The sequence below is a fragment of the Populus nigra genome, chromosome 19, assembly GCF_951802175.1.
Source record: "Populus nigra chromosome 19, ddPopNigr1.1, whole genome shotgun sequence".
Lineage (NCBI taxonomy): Eukaryota > Viridiplantae > Streptophyta > Magnoliopsida > Malpighiales > Salicaceae > Populus > Populus nigra.
The window spans coordinates 5,650,766-5,672,514 of record NC_084870.1 but is presented as its reverse complement, the minus strand read 5'-3'; the positions used below and the strand labels follow the sequence as shown (position 1 = coordinate 5,672,514).

General features: G+C 37.4%; 4 protein-coding genes across 9 annotated transcripts; all 4 read left to right on the top strand.

The window, feature by feature from the left end:
* Positions 1-227: 227 nt before the first annotated feature.
* On the top strand, positions 228-1,462 carry LOC133679757 (uncharacterized). The gene is made up of 3 exons (XM_062102443.1): positions 228-536; positions 708-848; positions 1,131-1,462. The coding sequence occupies exons 1-3, from the start codon at positions 345-347 to the stop codon at positions 1,272-1,274; spliced, it is 477 nt and encodes a 158-aa protein (XP_061958427.1). The 5' UTR covers positions 228-344; the 3' UTR covers positions 1,275-1,462.
* A 1,472-nt stretch (positions 1,463-2,934) lies between these two features.
* On the top strand, positions 2,935-11,616 carry LOC133679979 (calmodulin-binding receptor-like cytoplasmic kinase 2). Of its 6 annotated transcripts, XM_062102740.1 has the most exons (10): positions 2,939-3,284; positions 3,531-3,759; positions 3,841-4,264; positions 5,575-5,607; positions 5,733-7,912; positions 8,245-8,483; positions 8,676-8,844; positions 9,133-9,222; positions 9,543-9,841; positions 10,949-11,616. In XM_062102740.1, exons 5-10 carry the CDS (start codon positions 7,678-7,680, stop codon positions 11,267-11,269), a joined length of 1,353 nt encoding a protein of 450 aa, XP_061958724.1. In that variant the 5' UTR covers positions 2,939-3,284; positions 3,531-3,759; positions 3,841-4,264; positions 5,575-5,607; positions 5,733-7,677; the 3' UTR covers positions 11,270-11,616. The 6 variants fall into 6 exon arrangements, 5 of the variants coding, with proteins under 5 accessions (XP_061958724.1, XP_061958723.1, XP_061958720.1 ...); XR_009836255.1 differs by adding an exon at positions 10,779-10,859 and having other exon boundaries at positions 2,935-3,284; positions 3,841-7,912; positions 10,949-11,081; XM_062102739.1 differs by lacking the exon at positions 5,575-5,607 and having other exon boundaries at positions 3,841-5,513.
* Positions 3,614-5,902, top strand: LOC133680127 (probable anion transporter 4, chloroplastic). Its single transcript, XM_062102950.1, has 7 exons — positions 3,614-3,759; positions 3,841-4,024; positions 4,106-4,264; positions 4,359-4,415; positions 4,562-4,676; positions 5,575-5,664; positions 5,733-5,902. The coding sequence occupies exons 1-7, from the start codon at positions 3,614-3,616 to the stop codon at positions 5,900-5,902; spliced, it is 921 nt and encodes a 306-aa protein (XP_061958934.1).
* A 438-nt stretch (positions 11,617-12,054) lies between the features above and the next one.
* LOC133679978 (alpha-glucan phosphorylase, H isozyme) lies at positions 12,055-19,878 on the top strand. The gene is made up of 15 exons (XM_062102735.1): positions 12,055-12,739; positions 12,829-13,008; positions 13,356-13,532; positions 13,633-13,718; positions 13,932-14,121; positions 14,349-14,441; positions 15,104-15,288; positions 15,413-15,530; positions 15,617-15,745; positions 16,424-16,642; positions 16,736-16,939; positions 17,208-17,366; positions 18,097-18,360; positions 18,876-19,066; positions 19,553-19,878. The coding sequence occupies exons 1-15, from the start codon at positions 12,500-12,502 to the stop codon at positions 19,677-19,679; spliced, it is 2,562 nt and encodes an 853-aa protein (XP_061958719.1). The 5' UTR covers positions 12,055-12,499; the 3' UTR covers positions 19,680-19,878.
* Positions 19,879-21,749: the final 1,871 nt, after the last annotated feature.

The window sequence follows — 21,749 nt, the reverse complement described above, 5'->3', positions numbered from 1 at the left end:
ATATTAAATTTATGTGTTTTTTCATGATTTTTTTTCATAATTTTGATTGGTTAATATTAAAAATAAAAATTTAAAAAATATTATTTTAACATATTTTAAATAAAAAAATAATTTTAAAAATTATCCTATACCACATTATCAAAACATAAGAAACCATCATAGCAGTTGAACTACAGCTAATTATTTAATTAACTCTGTTTAATACGAAACTTCGTGCTTAATTGCGATAGGGACGCCACGCCTAATAACTCCTCAGGTTAAAAAGGTTCATGGGATTGGAAATGACGATTGACCAGAACCATCACAGCTACAGGAAGAGTTGAAAGATTTAGACGAGAATCGAGATGGAGAAGGCCAGGGAGTTTTTGAATCTGAGCAATGAAGAATCAGAGAGCGTGTCCTCAATCAAGTTTCATCCTCACAGACCATGGATTGAACGCAGTTTCTATGAAGATTTTTGTATTAGAGGAATCCAAGTTGACCGGATTGAACCCGGGTTCATCTCTACCACTTTCAAGGTCCCTCCTCGCCTCACTGTAAGAAAATACACAAACCACTCCCCTCTCTCTGATTAATTGGATTGCTAGAGGCCTTATAAATTGTGGGATTTTTAATTTTATGGATAATTGTATATTGGGTTTCACAGTCGAATGAAGTTGAATTACTTATGGATCATATTATGGGATTTATTTTATTTTTCGAGGCAGGATAGAAATGGGAAGTTAGCAACCGGGGCAATTGCAAACCTCGTTGACGAAGGAGGTGCTTTAGTTGCCCAAGCTGAGGGTATCCCTTTTCTTGTCTCCGTGGATATGTCCATCTCTTTTCTCTCCACTGCAAACGTTAATGTAAGCGCAATTCATTCCTTTCAGTATATGAAAGGAGAAATCTCACTTTGCGTTTGACACGTATAACTTTTTTTTTAAATTAGCACCTTGATATATGTCATGTTAATTTTTGCTACATGTAATGTGTAATCTGTTGCCATCAATGATGATTTTCACAGTCTGTATCTGGGCTATTTTTTCTTTGTTCATAACGTAATGATAGCATGGGATTTAGATCTTGCATTGTGCTGATATGATTGGCATGTTAACTTATTGTCCATCTTTTTTCTGGGAAAATTGCAGGATGAATTAGAGATTACTGCGAGGGTTTTAGGACGAAATGGAGGCTATGCTGGAACTATTGTTCTTGTGAAAAACAAAGCAACAGGGGAGTTAATTGCTGAAGGTCGACACTCCCTGTTTGGCAAACATAATAGCAAAATGTGACTGTATTGAGTTTTGCTTGAAGTTTAGGGTGCAGATTATACTTCACTACAAGTACGATGCCAGACAAGAATATGTCAAACATATTTATCTTCCCAGTAATTATCTACATAAATACCTGCATGTTGCCAATAAGATGAATTTCTGTAACTTACTTTGATTTCGGTTTGTCATTCATTTTGATGTTGAAATCTTGATTGTCAAGCTCGAAAATGGATGGGTTCTTTGCATGGAAAATGGGTGCCCCGTGCCTCATTATGTGCAGAGGAAGTCTAGATTTCCGACCATTGAGCAGCATATTGACAAAAGGGCTGTTCCATGCTTAAACCAGTTCAATTAGTGTTTAGAGCGGCAGTACTAGAAATCGGACGTTGGAGATGTAAAACGAAGCAACATTTTTGGTTTCTGTCCCATTTCGATCATGGTTTGGTTGCCATTCATGGATAACGAACTCTCCCAATAATTCTTTTCATATGTGATACTGTGAGTTGCCATCAACAAGATGTTTATTTATTTATTTATTTTTACAGAAATGGACGCATGAATAGGCTAATACTAATAAGATATTTGAATGAATCACTGCGTGCTTCACGCGCGCACGTCTAAAGATTCCGCCACATAGATATGGGTTTGTTTGGTAGTGTGGTTGCAGTTGCTTTTTAAATAGCTTTTCGTGTCAAAATACATACCAATGATTTTTTTTATTTTTTAAAAATTATTTTTGACATCAGCACATCAAAATGATTTGAAAACACTAAAAACATATTAATTTGAAGTTAATAAAAAAATAAAAAGTTTTTAAATTTTATTAAAAGCGCTTTTGAAACGCAAAAACAAACAGGCTCTAAGACTCGATAATTAAAATCCAAACGTTTCAAGACATGTTGGTCACTGATTGGTCAGCAATGTTACCTTTCAGGATGCATATCTGATGACTTAAAAATTATAATCTATGTTTTAATAATGTGCAAACTCAATTTTATTTTTTTTAATCTGAAAATATCCAAAAACATTATAGTAATCTCAATTAAATAATTTCCAATCTTTAAATACCTCGGGTGAAGTCGAACGAATTCTAATTTATTTTTTTTATAATATTTCAAAAAACAATATTATATTCATTGAATTTTCATTTCAAGATGAATTTATTTACAATTGACTTTTTTTTCTTTTTTTTTTATATTAAAATGTGACTAATTGAACCATTTCTCGCTTTTTATTTTTTCAACAACTTTCTCTTTTATTTTTCAATATCCAGGAACTAAAATATAATAAAAATAAAATCTATGATTGAAATATAAAATCCTAAAACAATAGATTTTTTTTTTGGTTTATGTTGATTTTGGTTCTTATTGTTTTAATTTGTTTTTATAATAACTTAAAATCCTATTATGTAAAACTGATAATTCATTTTATACCAAAATGCTTTCTGACATTTTAAAAAGAAGAGATCATTCATTTTATGTTGAAATATTCTCTGATCCCGTATACCCAAGATCATGCAAATCTAAATAAATCCCAACAAATAAAACTATGATAACATAGCTTATAAGGATCAAATTGAAAAGAAGAAAAAATTAATGATCAAATAAAAAAAGATAAAAATTTAAGAGATCTAGAAAAGAAAAGGTGTCACTGAACATTACTAGGAACCATAAAATGTGAGTGAATAAACAGGAGAAGCATAATGAAAAATTAGATCCTTTAATTTCTTTGTTGATTAATTGTTGATGTTAGTTAGTCATAATAGAATTCAGATGGATGCCTGTATTTCCATGAAACGACATCGTTCACGCTTTCCTTACTCCCCTTTCCTTCCACCGAGTTCACTCCCAAATCCCAATTCTACCGCGAATTAACGACTCCGAAAAAACATCAGAGAGGAGTAAAGTGGTGCCGATGCTTGCCTTGACACTGAATCTTTGTAATGCTGATTGTGTGGTTATGTGAGCGGCGATTGCACTCTTGTCTCTTGCCCACGGTTGGAGCCGATCCTTCTCCGGTATTGTTCAGGTGATTTTTATTTATTTAACTATGTATTTAAAGTTGAATTTCTCATGCTAATTGCTTAGAAATGTGAAATAAATTTAATTAATTGTTTCTTTAACGCAAAATACAAGTGTGCTGACACTTTTTTTAATAAAAAATATAACTATATGATTAACCGTGCCAATCGGATTAATTTTAACAAATTATACGAGCAATTTCCTAAAAAAAATAAAAATTTAAGCGTATTTTTGCTCTACTGATCCATGACAGTCATCTTTCCTGCGGGGATATCTAATTCCGCCAATAGCAGTAGGGACGCGAGTGGATTATTATGGTGGTAAGGTAGTGATGGGATGGGGTGTTGCCTTGTGGTCATTAGCTACATTTCTTATGCCATGGGCGGCGGATACTTCATTATGGGCTCTACTTGCTACGCGAGCAATGCTCGGCATTTTGCTGATGGCGTGGCTCTTCCTTGTATGAGCAACATGATAGCAAGGTATTGTTGGTCTCATTTAATTCTCTTGTTTGATTCCGGCCAGTATGATTTTACAATGTACTACGTGATTCTATTTTGTAGTTTAAAAGGCGGTGAAGCTAAAATGTTGAAGAAACTGTATAAACCTTTTCTTTTAGATGGTTCCCGGAGACAGAACGAGCCAGGGCTGTTGGGATTGCAATGGCTAGATTTCAACTTTGGAAATGCAATAGGACTCACGCAATCTCCAATCCTCTTGTCAAAAGGCAGTCTATTTGGTCCATTTGTGATTTGTGGACTATCTGGATTCCTGTGGGTTTTGGTTTGGTTATCTGCAATATAATGTACTCCTGACCGAAGTTCCCAGATTTCAGAGTATGAATTGGAGTACATATTAAACAAGGAGTGGAAATCTTTTCCCATGGAGAATAAATCCAAGGCAAGAAGAATAATCCCTCCTTTCAGGCGCTTGCTCTCTAAGATGCCAACTTGGTCCCTAATTGTTGCCAACACCATACATAGCTGGGTACTTCACACATCATACTTTAATCTAGAATCTGTCATTAATTTTCCTCTCTTGTGCTGAATATGATGCTTAGAATGATTGTACTATGTGGAAGTCTTTGCTTCCAGTGTCTAGATTCAGCTCTACTGAGGACGAACACCATCACCTTCTGGTACTGATATTTTGAAACGGTTTTAAAAAAGTCTGCAGGGATTTTTTGTTATTCTCTCCTGGATGCCCATTTATTTTAACACAGTAAGGCCAACTTTGTCGCTTTAACTGTGGTTCTCTATTGCATTGTTTGCACATATTTACTAGAGGAAGATATGCTATAGTGAATGTTGTGAACAGATATATCATGTTGACCTCAAACATGCAGCATGGTTTAGTGCTGTTCCATGGAGGGTGATGGGATTCATGGGATACTTTGGTGGTACGTGGTCAGATATGTTGATACGCAGTGGTATAAGTGTCACTTTGAGTCGAAAAATCATGCAGGTCTCTCCCTTTTTTATTTTTTTATATGATCAAAATGCATATTTACATGTTCTATTTACACAGTCTATGATTTTAATGACCTTGCAGAAGTCTCTCGATTTATCATCTATATGTTCCTTTGGATGCGAAGGGCTTGAAATAAAAAAAGAATTCTTTTACTTCTTTTGTAAAGATTTTGTCATATATTTGTTTATCAGTCTGTACTTTCTTGTGATACAACCAGACATGCTCCAGTAAAAGTGAGTCTTTTCATGTGGAGATTATTCTCTCAGAGAAGTTCTTTGAACACCTCTCTACATAAAGTAATTGTGGAATATGGTGCTGTACTTCAAATCTAATTGTAGGCGCCATGAAAATGACTGGAGTCCTGAACTACATCACGATTGATGTTAATTTTAAGTTCTTTTACTTATGACTGCAACCATATCTCATTTCTTTCTCCTCTTCTTCACACACCCACATTTTGTGAAAAAATATATGAAAATCAATGTTTGAACTATATACTCTGGAAGATAGGTTTTTGAGAGTTGAGTCAGCATTTGGTTTCCCTCTGTATGCCTTATATTTTGTTTTCGTTGTCTGTTTGCATGCATGCAACCTTGGTTTCCTCATAAAACTTTTTTGGTGCTGGGATTGCTCTTGTTGGTTTGACGACTGCTAGAAGTCCCATCTCTTGCTTCTGCTTGGCTAGCTTTTTTCTGTTGGACTAAAGTTTTTCAGTCATTCAGGTTTTCTTGTGAATCTTCAGGCTCATGTAACGAAGGATGCAAAGGTTAAGCTGCAAGTCATTTTTCTCTCTGGTTTTGTCTAATTTTTTTTCTTTCTATTTCCAGGAGATCCACGACATGATTCTGGTGTTTTACGTGGTACCACTAACTCTGTTATATATAATGAGTTTGGTCTGATTTTACTTGTTCAGGATAGTACTTGATAACTTCAAAACATTAATTTTAGCGTGGTATGTTAACAACTGCTCACTGTTTCCTTGTAGGAATATTGAATACTGCTGGAACATTAGCAGCCATTGTGGGAACTGTTGGAGCTGGTTTCTTTGTTGAACTAGTGGGATCTTTCCGTGGATTCTTGATGCTCACATCGCTCTTATATTTTCTTGCTGCTCTTTTCTACAACATCTTCTCCACCGGAGAGAATGAGTTTTGATTAAACTGGCCAGTATCATTTTTCTCTCTTCTTCTTAGCTAGATCAATCTATTGCTCTCATGATTTCCACTGAGCTCGTGTTTTATTTATACTTGCTTTCCAACTATTGTACTGGAGTGTATTGCTACTGTCTTGTAAAAGCTTGGAAGCACAGTTCGCAGTAACAACATGCTGGTATTTGAACAACATGTTCAACAAGACAATAGTCAGGCACAACATTACTAAAAAGGCAATGTTTGCATCCCATCTGCATACATGACATGCAAATCAATGATTGGTCTCCGTTTTTTTAGTTTCTGAAAGTTTTAATTCTGAACTATTGAGCTGGTCACATGATTTTGTTCTTGTCATGTTTAAGCAGTTTAATTACTAATTTTAGTTTTGTAATGCAAGTATTTTTGCTCTTCAGGCCCCTGAATGAGTTTGAAACCTCTAGCAATTGCTACCGAAGAGATAGAGAAGCTCAGGAATGTTAGAGAAGGTGGTGCAGTGGGAATTATCATCCCCCTTCTAAAGAGATAGGCTGTTAGTCTGTTTTTTCTTTTCTTTTCTTACTTATATAAAATCAAAGAATGTACAGTGGCTATTTGTGCAACTACCTCAGTCTCAAGTATCCAGAGCTTCTGTTTCAGGTGAATTGGGGTTTTCAACCAACAAAATGTAAGATTTTCAGAGGTATGGTCCGAGGTTCATTCACCTGTATAACAACTCTTCCTTCTCAGTATGCTTATTCTCCGAAGAATGTCATTCTTCATCTATCCTCTGCTAGCCTTTTCATTATGATGCCATAGCATCCCATCGCTTCATTTCTGATGTACTCGTAAATGCAACCACCATAGCCAAGCAAGGAGACAGCGTTGAGAATTGGAACTACTAAAAGAAACTAATTTCTTTCTCTAAGAAAGTCCATGGTGAAGAACACAATTCCATGGCTAAGAGCAACTGAGATGATGTCTCAAAACTCTGAAAAATAACCATCTGATAGCTAGTATTGCTCAGAATAAAACCGGAATGTTGTGAGATGCAGGTAAGCTGTAATCCTATCACGTCAAACTTCTCTCATGTTTTGCCAGAAAATGTCCTGGCTTCCCTAATACACTTGGAAAATAAGCGGATTCCATCATGCTCCCACCCATGTAACAATCTTTCATGGAGGGGGAAGAACTGGGTTTCGGTTGAAGATAAAAAACTAAAAGCCGACAGAGCAGGCCCTGTGAAACTGCAACAAGTGGTCTCCAATCTGGTCATAGTCCGTAAAAAGGCCAAAAAGGGTTTGCTTCCTCGCGTTAACATATGACCCACCTGATCTGTTTTTTTTGTGCAATACTTCCAGATTCTAATCTTCCTGGAGGACAGATCAGATCGGTGACTCGGTATTCTGTTGACCCGGCCATTCAATTTAAATTTCTGATTGGGACTGTGGGAGATTACAGCAATTATTTAGGTTTACGAAAAACTTTAAATAATATTTTTTTAGTTTAATATGAATGGACTAATTTGTGTGATTAATTTTATAAATTTTAAAATTAATAATTATATAAATTTCAAGTAGCAATCATATGAGTAATAACAGTGTTTGAAATCATAAAGAAACTTTATCCCAAACTTTAAATAACATTTTTGTTTGAATTGGTCGCTGGAAGAATAGATCAGGGGACATGAAAGTCACGAACTCCCTTTATTTTTTGGTTTAAACAAAAATCAACTACTTAATAAGCTCCAAACTGTGATTGAAAGCCACAACGCAATCGTACAAGACGGCCGTAGCTCCGAAAATGAAGAAAGCGTCTTCTCCCCATCCCCCTTACATGAACCCAACAAAACAGGTCTCTAGTCTCCAATATGAACTAAGCAAGCGCCCTAGCAAAAATCGTTCTGTCTTGAGCTATGTCAAAACTGCATTCAAAAGAGTGGTTGGAGCCTTTACAAGTTTGCTTCCCAGGAAAAGCAAGGCCGACGACATTGTAACTGATGCAGGCAAAAGCAACAAGCAAGTCGGAGGGATATCCTGTAAGTTATCATCTTAATTTTCGCTCAATCTCCATGTATATCTCTCAAAAGAAGTTGCTTGCTTGGAGGGCTGGCGCGTATTTCACAGAACATGTCATGCTGTGTACCCATTTCCTAAAGAGAGACAAGCTCTCTCCATGATATACAAAACAATTACCCAGTTTAATCAATTTAGTGTGATGAAAATACTCGTAGTTTGGCTATGAAATTACAGCATTCCAGGAATTTTTGAAGTAGAGAAAAGTCGAATGACATCAAAAGTCAACCTTTATTCTCTGATTGTTTTTCAACAATTTATTGCATCAGACACTAATCCTCCTTACAACCTGCAGTTTCAACTGATCTTTCAACAGGAAGTAAGAGTTCATCGGTATTCAAGTCCTCTAGTACCCATGGATCTTCCAGTGCCACAAGTGGAATGGTTGGGGAAGGTGGCTTCTCCATTCAAGAGATTTTTAAGATGACCGATAATTTCTCGCCTGCAAATAAGATTGGAGACGGTAGCTTTTCTACCGTATACAAGGGGAGGCTCAGGGATGGATCTTTTGTTGCAGTGAAGCGTGCTCAAAAGGTATATTACGACAGAACAAGAGATGCGACTTCAGTAACCCTTAAATCAGTTTCTGTTTTTTTGGTTAGATGTGAATATTATAACAAAAAAGAAAAAAAAAGGGAAGAAAGTGAACTCTTGTTTATTTTTTTAGAAGCATAGAATTGGTCCATCTGCTACCGCTGTTGGTAATTACTTGAAGCTGTGTCGCAGAACACATATGACAAGCGTTTATTACTGGAGTTCCAGAATGAAGCAATTACCCTGTCCAAGATTGAACATCTGAATTTGGTGAGATTTTATGGATACGTGGAGCAAGGAGATGAGCGAATCCTTGTGGTTGAATATGTTGGCAATGGAAATCTTCGAGAACATCTGGATGGTAAGTGAAGGAGCAGTAAGTTTTCAAATTCCAACAAATTGATTTTAGTCTGTAAGATCCATCAGATACAGGGTACAAGCCCTTCAATGTTTTTCAACTGTTAATACATGGTTATCACACTACAATTGCAGGTTGTTATGCCAGAAGCTTAAAGCTTATAGTTATAACACCCAATTATTACCAATTCGCTTTCCTTTTTAACAATCAATTGAAAATGTATTTCAGCAGCAGAAAAAGTACTCCTGTAACTATTTACTAATGTTTTTAGGATGGCATTGCACGATGCAGGTAAGAAAGGAAGTATACTTGAAATTGCTGAACGGCTAGATATTGCGGTTGACGTGGCTCATGCAGTCACTTATCTTCACACGTATACAGGTACATGCTTGTTTTCATTCAAAGTTTGTGCTGATCTGATTCGATCATACAACATTAGTAGCAGCATCGTGACTGATCAATTCTGGATGGATGTTGCATTTAGTTTATATTTGGTATCAGTGAATGGATTTATAATCTCAAATGTAAGTAGCTTGCTTGTTTGAAATTTTCCAGCATGTGTGGTTATAAAACATTATTAAAAAGCTTAGCATAACCTTTTTGAGATGTGTATCTGTTCACTTATTTGGAACATCTTCATGATTCATATTCTGGATCATAGAAGCTTTCAGAAATCTGAATTTCACTTGTTTAATTGACAGATCCTCCAGTAATCCACAGAGACATAAAAGCATCGAATGTTCTCATCACAGAGAAACTCCGAGCCAAAGTGGCAGACTTTGGGTTTGCGAGATTGACCACAGAAGGTTCTGATGCTACTCACATTTCTACTCAAGTCAAAGGAACAACAGGCTACTTGGATCCTGAATACTTGAGGACATATCAACTCACTGAAAAGAGTGATGTCTACTCTTTCGGTGTGCTTCTTGTTGAACTGATGACAGGAAGACACCCGATTGAACAAAAGAGATCGTTAAAAGAGAGAGTCACCATAAAATGGGTAAGAATTGGAGCATCCCCGGTTATTTCATCTTTAGATATGACAAACTATGAATTAACACCTGGATATCTGTACACATTGCAAACATTCTGTCACCAAGAATTTAGGAATGGTAGCGTTTGCAGTCAGGGCCATCAAGGTGTCATTCATTCTATCAGTCGAGGGAACATGGACAGCTTGTTTTAGTTTCTGAATTAGATATCCGGGTTCACATATGCTAGGCAATTGATTCTGGTATATGAGTTAATACTTGCATTACAGCAGTGTTGCAACTTGCCAGTCCCGCAAATACAGTATAATCTGCAGTGCAAGTATATTGTTTACTCCCATCAAACCATATATAGCATTCATGCCTGGTTCACATAGATTTGATCACATTTTGGAAACATGTCTATTAGAAGGTGCTTGCATTTGATAAATACTATCATGCTGATCTTTGGGTTCACGTTTCTATCAACCAGCCTGCTAGGTTATAATAATCATAAATATTATTGGTACAAATATTAGAAAAATGCGGTTTAGTCTTGACAGTAGGGAAGGGAAATGATGGATGATTCATGGATTCAAGTTCTGAAGCCGCTTGATAACAATATTGTTCATCTGCCTTTCATGCTGAAGATGAGTTTTGAGAATTCCTCTGCTCAGAAGGTCTCGGCTCATTTTCTGCTTTAACTATGCCTTTGTACCAAGTAATCCACAAATTAATCCTGATTTCTTATCTGCATTCTTTTGGTTAGTACTTACAAGTTCTCCCTCAACTCAAAACTTCGTTGGCAAGGTTCTATTTAAAATAGAAAAAAACTTAGTGCATGGATATCAAGGGAAAGTTATATTAAACAAATCAAATTCTTGCTTAAAACAATTTTATATGTTCATAGGATAGGATATACAATATTTGGTAACTGGCCCATCAATGCAAGCTATGTGGATTGTATAGGTAACATGTTGAACATCGCACGGGTGGAGCTCGACCAAAAGAATCCACTTCCTGTGTATGGGACATCCATGTGCTGTTGCTGTATGTAGATTAATGAGAATACTATCATGCATAAGATGTTGCTATCATAACATTATGATGTAATGCGCAAGAACACCTTTCCTGTGCAGGCAATGCAGAGTTTAAAAGTAGGAGATGCCATTTTTGTCATGGATCCATTACTAAGGAGGAGTCCTGGATCAACCATGGCAATGGAGAAGGTGCTTAAGTTAGCACGCCACTGCCTGGCACCTTCAAAACAATCAAGGCCTTCCATGAAGGACTGCAGTGAAGTGCTTTGGGGAATTCGAAAAGACTTGAGAGGTGGTTCATCTTCTTCTGCTTTCATTTCTCACCAATCTGCTGACTTTCCTCGGAGAAATGAAAAAAAGAGTCGAGAAGCAGCATTTGGTATTGAAGATGATGGGGGCTATAAATTCATTTCTGCATGAAGCGGTAATTTATGGGATTTGCTTGTCGATTCTCTTCTGTAAATTTCTCGTGAGGAAAAAAGAGAACCCGAATCCTACGCATAATATTCATGCTGATAGCCGATAGGCATGAAATATAGATGAACCTTCCCCCCCCCCCCTGAAAAGGAACCGCCAAGACCTCTTGTGGGAGAGGGACATGAGTGTCAGTTAGGCCGTGTTAAGTGGATGGTCTCTCCACGTCGGATACCCCATAGTAATATTTAACAGGTTGTATAGAATCCAAATTCTTGAACTGAGTGGTTGTGCCTTTGACATTTGCAATCTCTTTGGCATCAGTAACCTCACTATAAGCTAATTTTGTTGAATTGTTATTCTAACAGAAGTACTGAACGACATCTCAAATCCTGCCCGCATTCATTCTATTAACAGGGGATTTTCTCTCTGTCAGCCTTCGTGTCTGTCTTTTGCGACAGAAACGCCATGACAGGTTAACTGGTTCTTAATTTTGTTCGATGACTCTGAATGTGGCTGGGTGCAGTATCGAATGATCAAAAGCTCCCAAGGCTGATGATAGGGAGAAGAGAACTGGAATCTTGCAACAGACATTTAATCAAAATCACGAGTGACAAAAGGCTGGCTGATTTAACCATTCACGGCTCTTCTCCATAAAGACCCCTCTCAAGAATCCTGTGACCATGACATGACCCATCTTCTCGTGTGTGGAGCCGACCTGTGGAGAGTGAGGTGATAAATACATTTGAGATCCGGATTTCGAGCCATCTTAGGTGTTCGCGCTTTCACACGATGCCGCCACATGTCCCGTACCGATGACCGCCTCCCCTATCTCCAATAACGTGCCGTGTCTCCCCACCCTTCACTCACTCCCATGCTCGCTCGCTCGCTCACTCACTCACTCATGTGACTTGAGATTCAAATAAAGGCAAAAGAAGGAAAGAAACCTCTCTCGTCTCTTCTCCAATTACGCAGATTTTTTCCCCTTGCCTATACGATCACATTTTGTCCTTTTCCCTTCAAATATCTCAGCCTTTCCGCATATTCTCACTTTTCCTCGATTAGAATTAGACCCCACCCCTCTCTCTACAAAATAAATATCTCCTCTCCTTGATTTTCCTCCAACTTGCTTCGCTGATTGCCAAAAACTCTCGCTCTCTCGCTCTCTCGCTCGCTTTTTTTAAAAAAACTTTGAAAAGCTTATTGAGAATCAGTTGGGATTTTTGAGGATCGATAATGGCTCCTGCTAGTGTTAAGCCCAATAGTGCTGGCGCTGCTACTAGTACAGCAACAGTGTCCGCGGTTTCTTCTTCTAAAGTACCTCCAATCGCACGCCCATTAGCTGGTGAACCAGAAGAGGTAGCATCAAATATAAATTACCATGCACAATTCAGTCCTCATTTCTCTCCTTTCAAGTTCGAACCTGAACAAGCCTACTTTGCCACTGCTGAAAGCGTCCGCGATCGCCTCATTCAAGTAACTAAATCTCTTTTTTTATTATTAATATTAATTTCGCAAACTGTTTGTTTGTTTTTGTGGATATGATAAATTGATTGGTGGCGCAGCAATGGAATGAGACTTATGTTCATTATCATAAAGAGGATCCAAAGCAGACTTACTATTTGTCAATGGAATATCTTCAAGGACGAGCTTTGACTAATGCAATTGGGAATCTTGACATTCAAGATGCTTATGGTGAGGCTTTGAATCAGTTAGGGCATCAGCTTGAGGACATTGTTGAGCAGGTTATCATTTCTTCCTCTTCTCTACATCAAGCTTTCTATTATTATTTACTGGATTCTAATAATTGGTTTAATGGAATTATTTGGAAATTTTAATTGAATTCCCAATGCAGGTTGGATTAGAACTCCACAAGCAATGACAAGTAGATGATACATTTAAAAAAAAAAAAAATTAATGGGAATCCTATTCTAAGATAACCAGACGTGGCCAAAATGAATCTAGTTTCTCTTGTTGGCCGGTGAACTGTCTTAAGAGGAAACTTGCTAGTTTGCATTTACGGTGGAGTTCAGTTTAACATTGGTCTAATTGAGTTAAAATAAGTAAAATGTTTAGTAATGTGATTTTGTAGGAGAAAGATGCTGCACTTGGAAATGGGGGTCTAGGAAGACTTGCTTCATGTTTTTTAGACTCGATGGCAACGTTGAATTTGCCAGCATGGGGATATGGTCTGAGGTACAGATATGGGCTGTTCAAGCAGCGGATCACCAAAGAGGGCCAAGAAGAAATTGCTGAGGACTGGCTGGAGGTTTGTTTGGTTGCGCTTTACACTGCTGTGATAAATGTTGTATATTTTATAGAAAGTTGTTGATGCTTTTGTTCTTCTTCCTTTTACTGGATTTGCGCAGAAGTTCAGTCCTTGGGAAATTGTCAGGCATGATGTTGTATTTCCTGTCAGGTTTTTTGGTCATGTGGAGGTTAATCCTGATGGATCGTAAGTGCTAATTTGATTGTAATGTTTTTTTTTAAAAAAAAAGAATTGAATAGATTATCGTTCAATTTAATGTGGTTTCAGGTTGCCTTCATGGATGAAGGGACCAGAATTTCTTTTTTAGTGTGCTTTTCTTTCTCATGCTTATGTTCATTTTGCTTTTTTTAAGATATGGAGCTTACTGCGTGATTGTTTCATGTTGTATATAAAATACAGCCGAAAATGGGTTGGTGGTGACATTGTGCAAGCTCTAGCCTATGATGTGCCAATTCCAGGATACAAAACCAAGAACACCATTAGTCTTCGTCTCTGGGAAGCAAGAGCGTCTTCTGACGACTTCAATCTATTTCTATTTAATGATGGACAGTATGAATCCGCTTCACAGCTTCATTCTCGAGCTCAGCAGGTTGGTGTTTCAACTATCACATCTGAAAGGATGCTCTGGCCAGCATTTTTGGCTTATTTTTTAAGAACAGACCCCACTCAGGAAACCAAAGTGGACCTTGTTTCTCTCTTTTTGTCAGTTTGTTGCTTATTTGAGATTAACATTCTTTCAGATTCAATAAAGTATGTGCATCCGTGCAGATTTCACATGTTTTCTGAAACACTAGTTTAAAAATTGTGCATATGCAGATTTGTGCTGTTCTTTATCCTGGGGATGCTACAGAAAATGGAAAACTTTTGCGGCTGAAGCAGCAATTCTTTCTGTGCAGTGCTTCACTTCAGGTTGGCAACTTACTTTTGATATTTGTTCTTCTTTAGTGTTAATGTGGCTTCATTCCTCATAGTTTTATGTATGCCTTAGCATCTAAGTCTGCCATCATGCCTTGAAAGTGGCGAGGAGAGGAAAAGGGGTCTAGGGGTTACACTTAAAGAATTTTTACCAGAATAGTTATCTCTTTGCAGTCTGGACATATCTGGTCAAGTGGGCACTTCACTTTTTTTTCTTTTTTTGGCTGCACTGTTACTGCATCTTACTTCATGAAAGGCAATGGTAGCCACTTTTTGTCAAAAGGGAATCTGCGATCCGCCGTTGTGCATGCTGAATCAAACTAATGGGATGCCAACTTTCTTGTTAAAGGAAACCCAGAGTACTTTTAGATTTATTGCTCCAGGAGAAAATTAACGTTTTCTAGGATTTTATGCTGCTTTTCACTCTCAAATGATGTGAAGTTGCAGTTGACTATAGAGAATTTAATCGGATTTTTTTTTTCCGAACTGCAACTCACTTTAAGGTTCTACAATGTCTTTCCTGTCACAAGCACCACTATGATATCTGTTGAAGGATAACTTCTTCTTTTTTTGTTGAAATGCAATAACTACAAAGTTCAGTTTCTTGTGCTTCAAATCTCCATGACAGTTAACCCTGATGTTGGAATCAATTGCAGGATATTATTCTTAGATTTAAGGAGAGAAAAAATGAGAGCGGATCATGGAACTGGTCTGAATTTTCTAGCAAGGTCGCTGTACAACTGAATGATACTCATCCTACTCTTGCAATTCCAGAGCTGATGCGATTGTTGTTGGATAATGAAGGACTTGGATGGGATGAAGCTTGGGATGTCACAACTAGGTGCCTTTTTTCAGGATTTAATTTTGTTTTCCAGCTATATTTTTCATCTTGCAACTTCTGGTCATGTCTTTCCATGCATATTTTATTCGATTCATTGAATATTTTGCATCAATATTTTAAACAGGACGGTTGCTTATACCAATCATACAGTCCTTCCTGAAGCACTGGAAAAATGGTCACAGTCTGTAATGTGGAAGCTTCTCCCGCGGCATATGGAAATCATAGAAGAGATAGACAAGAGGGTACATCACCTTTTTTTCTCCTCCTTTTTCTCCACAGCTGTTTTTGCAGTATTGTGATCTGGGAATAAAATATGAAAATCTTGCAGTTCATCACAATGATACGCACCACTCGACCTGATCTTGAGAGCAAGCTTCCTAGTATGTGCATCTTGGATAATAATCCTCAGAAACCAGTTGTGCGGATGGCAAATCTATGTGTGGTATCTTCACATAAGGTAAGAGGTCATTTGGAAATCTAATCACACAGTAGCTAACTATATCCATTAACTGTCTCTTAACTCCTCCAAATAATGATTGGGCCTGATAGGATTATTTGGTCACCTTTCAACTGCAAACATAAGTCAGTCATCTCTTGCTTGGCATGGCATAATTTCTCCCTGAGGGTAGATCTTTCACCTTAAATTCAAATCTCTTGATTAGAAAACAAAATCATCGCAGGTGTAGACTACAAATTAGAGCCCAAATACCTAGTGTTGCAAGATAATGCTAGTGGTTTCTTGTTTGCAACATAGATAATGGTAGTTTCTTTACCCGTTTGTCATCAATCTTTTGAGAATTTATTAGAATATTTTAATTCTAAATTAGAATGTAGAATGATTTTCTAATAATATGATTTTTTTATCACATTACACGAGATTGCCGCATGGATGCATTCGGCAACCAGGGGTCATGGACCAACCATAAAACCCTGTTTAGAGTTGTAGAGTTGTTGATGTTTGTAATGATCAATCATAGAAGAAAAAATGTGAAGTAGGATGTTTTGTGATTTCTTGAGCCCCTAAACATCCACATACAAGTCACTTCTAAGCTGAACCTGGCTTCATCTGAAACTCCTTTGATAAATTTGAAAAACAAATTCTTAATTTCTATCCTTTGTGATTTCTTACATATAGGTGAATGGTGTTGCTCAGTTACACAGTGATATATTAAAGGCTGAGCTATTTGCAGACTATGTCTCTATATGGCCAAAAAAGTTCCAAAATAAAACCAATGGAATCACTCCTCGCCGGTGGCTTCGCTTTTGCAGTCCTGAGCTCAGTAATATAATTACAAAATGGTTGAAAACTGACCAGTGGGTTACCAACCTTGACCTACTTGTAGGTCTTCGAGAGGTGAGTACTTACAATTCGTGTGAATTCTGCACGTGGGATGGTTTCTTGCTATTGTAATGGATCCAGATTCAATACTGATGCTTCCTCCAAAAGTTTGCTGAAAATGCAGACTTACAAGCTGAATGGTCATCTGCCAAGATGGCTAATAAGCAGCGTTTAGCACAGTACATATTGCGAGAAACAGGTGTGAGCATTGATCCAAATAGTCTTTTTGACATACAAGTCAAGCGCATCCATGAATATAAGAGACAGTTGATGAATATTTTGGGTGCAATATATAGGTACAAGAAACTAAAGGTACAAAATACAAAACATCCTTTTCGTTCTTATTTGTGCTTATTATTCAAATTAAACAGTTTGTAGACCAAAATAAGGTTATTTCAGCATGGATCACCTATTGTCATCATTGTAATCCACCTGTACAACTTCACCTATTACGTGTGATCATGATGATATCATTTGTGGCCGTGGTCTTTAAATTCTTCTATTTTCTTACCAATGTGTGGTTGGGAGAAAGAACATGCATTGTCTATCTCTGAACTTCCCTTAAACTGAACTATGGCAGGAGATGAGCGCTGAAGAGCGGAAGAAAACAACTCCACGTACCATTATGTTTGGAGGAAAAGCATTTGCAACATATACAAATGCTAAAAGAATTGTAAAGCTGGTAAATGATGTTGGCACTGTTGTCAATACCGATCCTGAAGTCAATAGTTATTTAAAGGTATGTTGTTTTTTACATTTGATCTTTCTGAAAATAAGTTTTTACCGTCTGCAAACACTGAAATACATCTTCAGCAGTAGGAAAACAAGGCAGCTACACTGTTGACAAAAATGATTTTTTGCCATTATTATGGGGTTAAAACTTCGAACACAAGTCAAGACCCCCAGATTGGTTGAACCAGTTGACCTTAGATCGGAAAAGTGTCAACAAAAAAATGCCCCACTGATGGTGGATGCGCAATATACTGAATCAAGTAGTCTTAAATGGCATGGACTTCCTATTAGACTAATCCACTTTGAATTTTGGATTTTCCAAAAGCTTGTTTATCTTTTTAATTATTCTTAGTTGCTTCTGTAAACAAGTTGTGTTATGCAATTTACTTGGATTGTTGGATTCTTTCTCCATTTTTCTCTTCCAGGAAAGGTAGCACATTTTTTCTCACCTCAGTATTTGAATTTTCTGTAGTCTCTGTATAAAGAAACCAACAGTTTCTTTCCCATAAGGATTGAGACATTTTGAAATCTTCAGATGTTATTAACCTTCTCATCTTTCATTTATCCCTTGATTAACTTCTGTATGTGCTTCTACTATTTTGATTTTGCAAGCCAGTGTGTTTGTGTGTTTCAGCTTGCTCAATGAGATTTTGGTTTGTGTGTGTACTTTATTGAATATTTGTTTTCATCCATGTGGCATATTTAAACCTATGTACCATGAATGACTGAATTTGCAGGTAGTATTTGTTCCAAATTACAATGTATCTGTGGCAGAGATGCTTATTCCTGGAAGTGAGTTGTCACAGCATATCAGCACAGCAGGCATGGAAGCAAGTGGCACCAGCAACATGAAGTTTGCACTCAATGGTTGCCTTATAATAGGAACCTTGGATGGCGCTAATGTTGAAATCAGGGAAGAAATAGGAGAGGAGAATTTCTTTCTCTTCGGTGCAACAGCAGATGAAGTCCCCAGACTGCGCAAGGAAAGAGAGAATGGATTGGTAAGAAACTAGCAGTTTCAGATCAACAAACATTCTCTATATAATATGAATTACCTGACACTTGATGAAGAATCTATGAAGGGCATCTATTGATTGAAAGACTACTACCCATCCTAGTCAGAGAAATGTAGCTAGAGCACTAGTCTTGAAGCTGGTAACTTACTAGAGCCAGAAACTTGGACAAGAGCAGTAGGATTTAGGAGCAAGTCAAAAATGATAAAACCATACTGGAGACGTTGCTTTTTAAAAGGAGTCATGATTTCAATTAAATGATGTTTATTGCAAGGAGATTCCTTAAATTGTTTGAATCATAAGACTGGTGCCTGACTGCCTGCACTGCTTCAAAAGAAGAAATCTGAATGACTTCCTTGTGAAATAGGATGAAGAATATAATGCTCAACATCATTTCTTAGCTTAATCTAATCCCCCTACTACCTTTCCTTGAAAGTGTTAGTATACAGGTGTTTCTAGGACCTTATTCTCTTGTCTAACACTAGTCCTTGCTGATTGCACAGTTTAAACCAGATCCTCGGTTTGAAGAGGCCAAGATGTATATAAGAAGCGGAGCATTTGGAAGCTATGACTACAACCCACTTCTTGAGTCTCTAGAAGGGAACTCCGGTTATGGACGTGGAGATTATTTTCTTGTTGGCCATGATTTCCCAAGCTACATGGATGCACAGGAAAGAGTAGATGAAGCTTACAAGTAAGGAATTGCTTTCCCTAGTTTCACATTTCATCAGTTTAAATGTTTTAAGGTATATATTCCAGTATTACTATTTCTTAAATGCGATATAGCGTCCATCACAACAAAAAATTATTTTGTAACTCACTTGACATGATTGCTATTTTCTCTGTCATGGTTCTATATCCAATATGGCTTGAAACTTTAAGCTGGTTGACAAATATGCCACCCACTCAATAGCGCAAGCATAGCTAGAAAGCCAGCTCCTTTGCCAATATTTTTTAGCTATTTATTAAGAGAATTGCAGGCTACAAAAGAAGACGGAAAGCATTGGCCAAAACCAAATGCATGAACTAAAATGGAAAAGAGATAGCAAGAAAATGTTAAAAAAACTAACTCCGCCTACACTTTGACTTTTGCTACAATCTTGCGCAAGAGAGATTATTTGACTTGTAAAAGTTACAGAATGGCCCTGACCTCTAAAATTTGCCTATGTTTTGCTTGCAGGGATCGTAAGAGGTGGTTGAGGATGTCTATACTTAGCACCGCTGGCAGTGGCAAATTCAGCAGTGATCGGACAATTTCCCAATACGCCAAGGAAATCTGGAACATAGAGGAGTGCCGGGTACCATAATTGCTACCACAAGCACACGCTGTCGTTCAATTTATGTTGTATATGGTTGTAGTCAGGTCAAGTGAGCAAATAAAGGGAGGATAACAAGAGAGGGACCATATCTTTCTATCAAAACATGAATCTGTAGAAAAATATCAATAAACCAGATGTCACGCTTCTGTGATACTTTTTCTTTATGAACTATATTTTTCCTATTTTACCACAGCTTTCTACTGTTCTAGCAAGGAATGATGTCAATATATTTACATAATGCGGTTATCCCTGGTTGCTTGATGGAAGAAAGGAAGAAAAACCACAAGTAATTCAAATAAGAAAACACTTTCTCATGCTAGGGGAAGGAACAGAGATGGGTTTGATAGCCATCACACTCAGCAAAATGGAGTTGTAAACCAACGGTCAACAACAGATCCTTACAGGTAATCACAAGGAGAACATGCCTAGCTCCTGTACAACTGGTTAGCGTTTTTCTCTTCTTTTCTTTTCACCTCTTTCCAAATTTCTTGCGCTCGTCATTTTAAACATTAATCCATTTATCCCTATATTATTCTACAAAAACCAGTCTCTTAATGTAAAAAGGAGAACCTTCAATGTCTAAGTTAACAAAACGTAGGAGGAAAATAATGTATAAAAGAAGAGTGAAAACGAAGGAGAACGCATGCTGGTCTATGTAAGTGGATTTGTTGTGTTTTATAGCAGGTGATCTTTAGGTAAATTACATACCCTGCCTCACCTATATTTTTACTGTAGGTCTTAGGGGCACGAACGACCGTGCAATTAACATGATAGGAAAAGTTCATTTGAGCGAGCGCCCCCATCTTGTTAAGTTTTGAGACAGAGCTGTTAGGTAGGTGTTGTACTGAACTACTGATAACCTGTGAAAAGGAGAATTATGGTAATGGTATATTGGGCATGTCTTCAACCTCCTGTCATGTCTAATATGAAACTTTGCCAACATGAAAGAGTCAATGTGCTCGCCGGCTGGCCACCTTTTCCTTCTCTTTCCCTCTCTCTCTTTGTTTTTCTTATTCTCCCCCCTACTTTTCTCGGTGGCTTCAGCTGGGCTAGGGTTGTCTCTTTCTTTCCTTTATTATTTTTCTTCTCTCCCTTGTTGGGAAAGTCAGGTCAAATTGACGACTGAATTTTTTTTTGGTTGAAGAATGAATAACTGAAATGAAAATTAGCAAAGAAGTGTGTGCCGTGTGTAACAACATGCTAACACGTGCTTAAGCCTGTTGCTTTAAGGCGACACATGCGAAGCCGTCAAACCTTTGATGATAATCTGTTTTGTTGTTTTCCAGTTGGGTCGATTGGGCCTTTTTTCTCTTTTCTTTCTTTTTTATCCTCCTCTCCTTCTCTTTTCTTCTTTCTTTCTTTTCTTTGGGCTTGTTTGGATCCATTAGACCTTTCCACCTGATTGAGTGTTTTTTTTTTTAATTTCGTGTTTCGGGTCACCCCACAACATGGTTATAGACAAACTATCCACGTCCTCTCCTTAAATCTGAAAAATAAAAAAGAAAACACGAAATATTAAGGTATTTGTTATACTGTGAAATGTAGTTAAATATTAATTGGCGATTTGTGCATCAGATTATATTCAGAAGAAGCGTAGATGAAAAGAGGTTACTTTAAACATATCAACCACAAAAATGCATAAAGGAAAGTCTCTTATTTCTAATAAGCCAATAGTTATTACTTATTGGAAGTGTCACTGGATATACACCTAAGCCACTCTAATATATAGAAAATTACCACCCATGCCTACACTTTTAGCTTCCAGTCCGCAAACCTACAAGACCCTCGCTTATATATATATATATATATATATACATACACGCGCCTCAATTTACTTTCAATGAGATGGAGAAGCTAGCTCCGAGCTAGGGTTGACAGAGCTAGAAGCACATCTGGAAGTAGGGCTTGCACTGCTGCTGTCTCGAGAGCGCCCCCTCCTCCTCAAGCTCTTCCTTAGCCTTGGTGTAACGCTTCTAGAATAACTCCTCCTCGAGCTCCTCCTTGGTGCAGGGGATTCACTGCGTGAATAGCTGCTTCTCCTTGAGCTCCTCTTGGTGC

Excerpts from the sequence above, each read along its gene's own strand:
- LOC133679757 (XM_062102443.1), top strand. The coding sequence starts at position 345 with ATGGAGAAGGCCAGGGAGTTTTTGAATCTGAGCAATGAAGAATCAGAG. Across the intron at positions 537-707 it reads AGGTCCCTCCTCGCCTCACT|GATAGAAATGGGAAGTTAGC; the intron begins GTAAGAAAATAC and ends TTTTCGAGGCAG. Across the intron at positions 849-1,130 it reads TCTCCACTGCAAACGTTAAT|GATGAATTAGAGATTACTGC; the intron begins GTAAGCGCAATT and ends GGAAAATTGCAG.
- LOC133680127 (XM_062102950.1), top strand. The coding sequence starts at position 3,614 with ATGGGGTGTTGCCTTGTGGTCATTAGCTACATTTCTTATGCCATGGGC. Across the intron at positions 4,025-4,105 it reads GCAGTCTATTTGGTCCATTT|ATTTCAGAGTATGAATTGGA; the intron begins GTGATTTGTGGA and ends CGAAGTTCCCAG. Across the intron at positions 4,265-4,358 it reads CCAACACCATACATAGCTGG|TCTTTGCTTCCAGTGTCTAG; the intron begins GTACTTCACACA and ends ACTATGTGGAAG.
- LOC133679979 (XM_062102738.1), top strand. The coding sequence starts at position 7,678 with ATGAAGAAAGCGTCTTCTCCCCATCCCCCTTACATGAACCCAACAAAA. Across the intron at positions 7,913-8,244 it reads GCAAGTCGGAGGGATATCCT|TTTCAACTGATCTTTCAACA; the intron begins GTAAGTTATCAT and ends TACAACCTGCAG. Across the intron at positions 8,845-9,132 it reads TCTTCGAGAACATCTGGATG|GTAAGAAAGGAAGTATACTT; the intron begins GTAAGTGAAGGA and ends TGCACGATGCAG.
- LOC133679978 (XM_062102735.1), top strand. The coding sequence starts at position 12,500 with ATGGCTCCTGCTAGTGTTAAGCCCAATAGTGCTGGCGCTGCTACTAGT. Across the intron at positions 14,122-14,348 it reads TTCATTCTCGAGCTCAGCAG|ATTTGTGCTGTTCTTTATCC; the intron begins GTTGGTGTTTCA and ends GTGCATATGCAG. Across the intron at positions 17,367-18,096 it reads AAGTCAATAGTTATTTAAAG|GTAGTATTTGTTCCAAATTA; the intron begins GTATGTTGTTTT and ends CTGAATTTGCAG.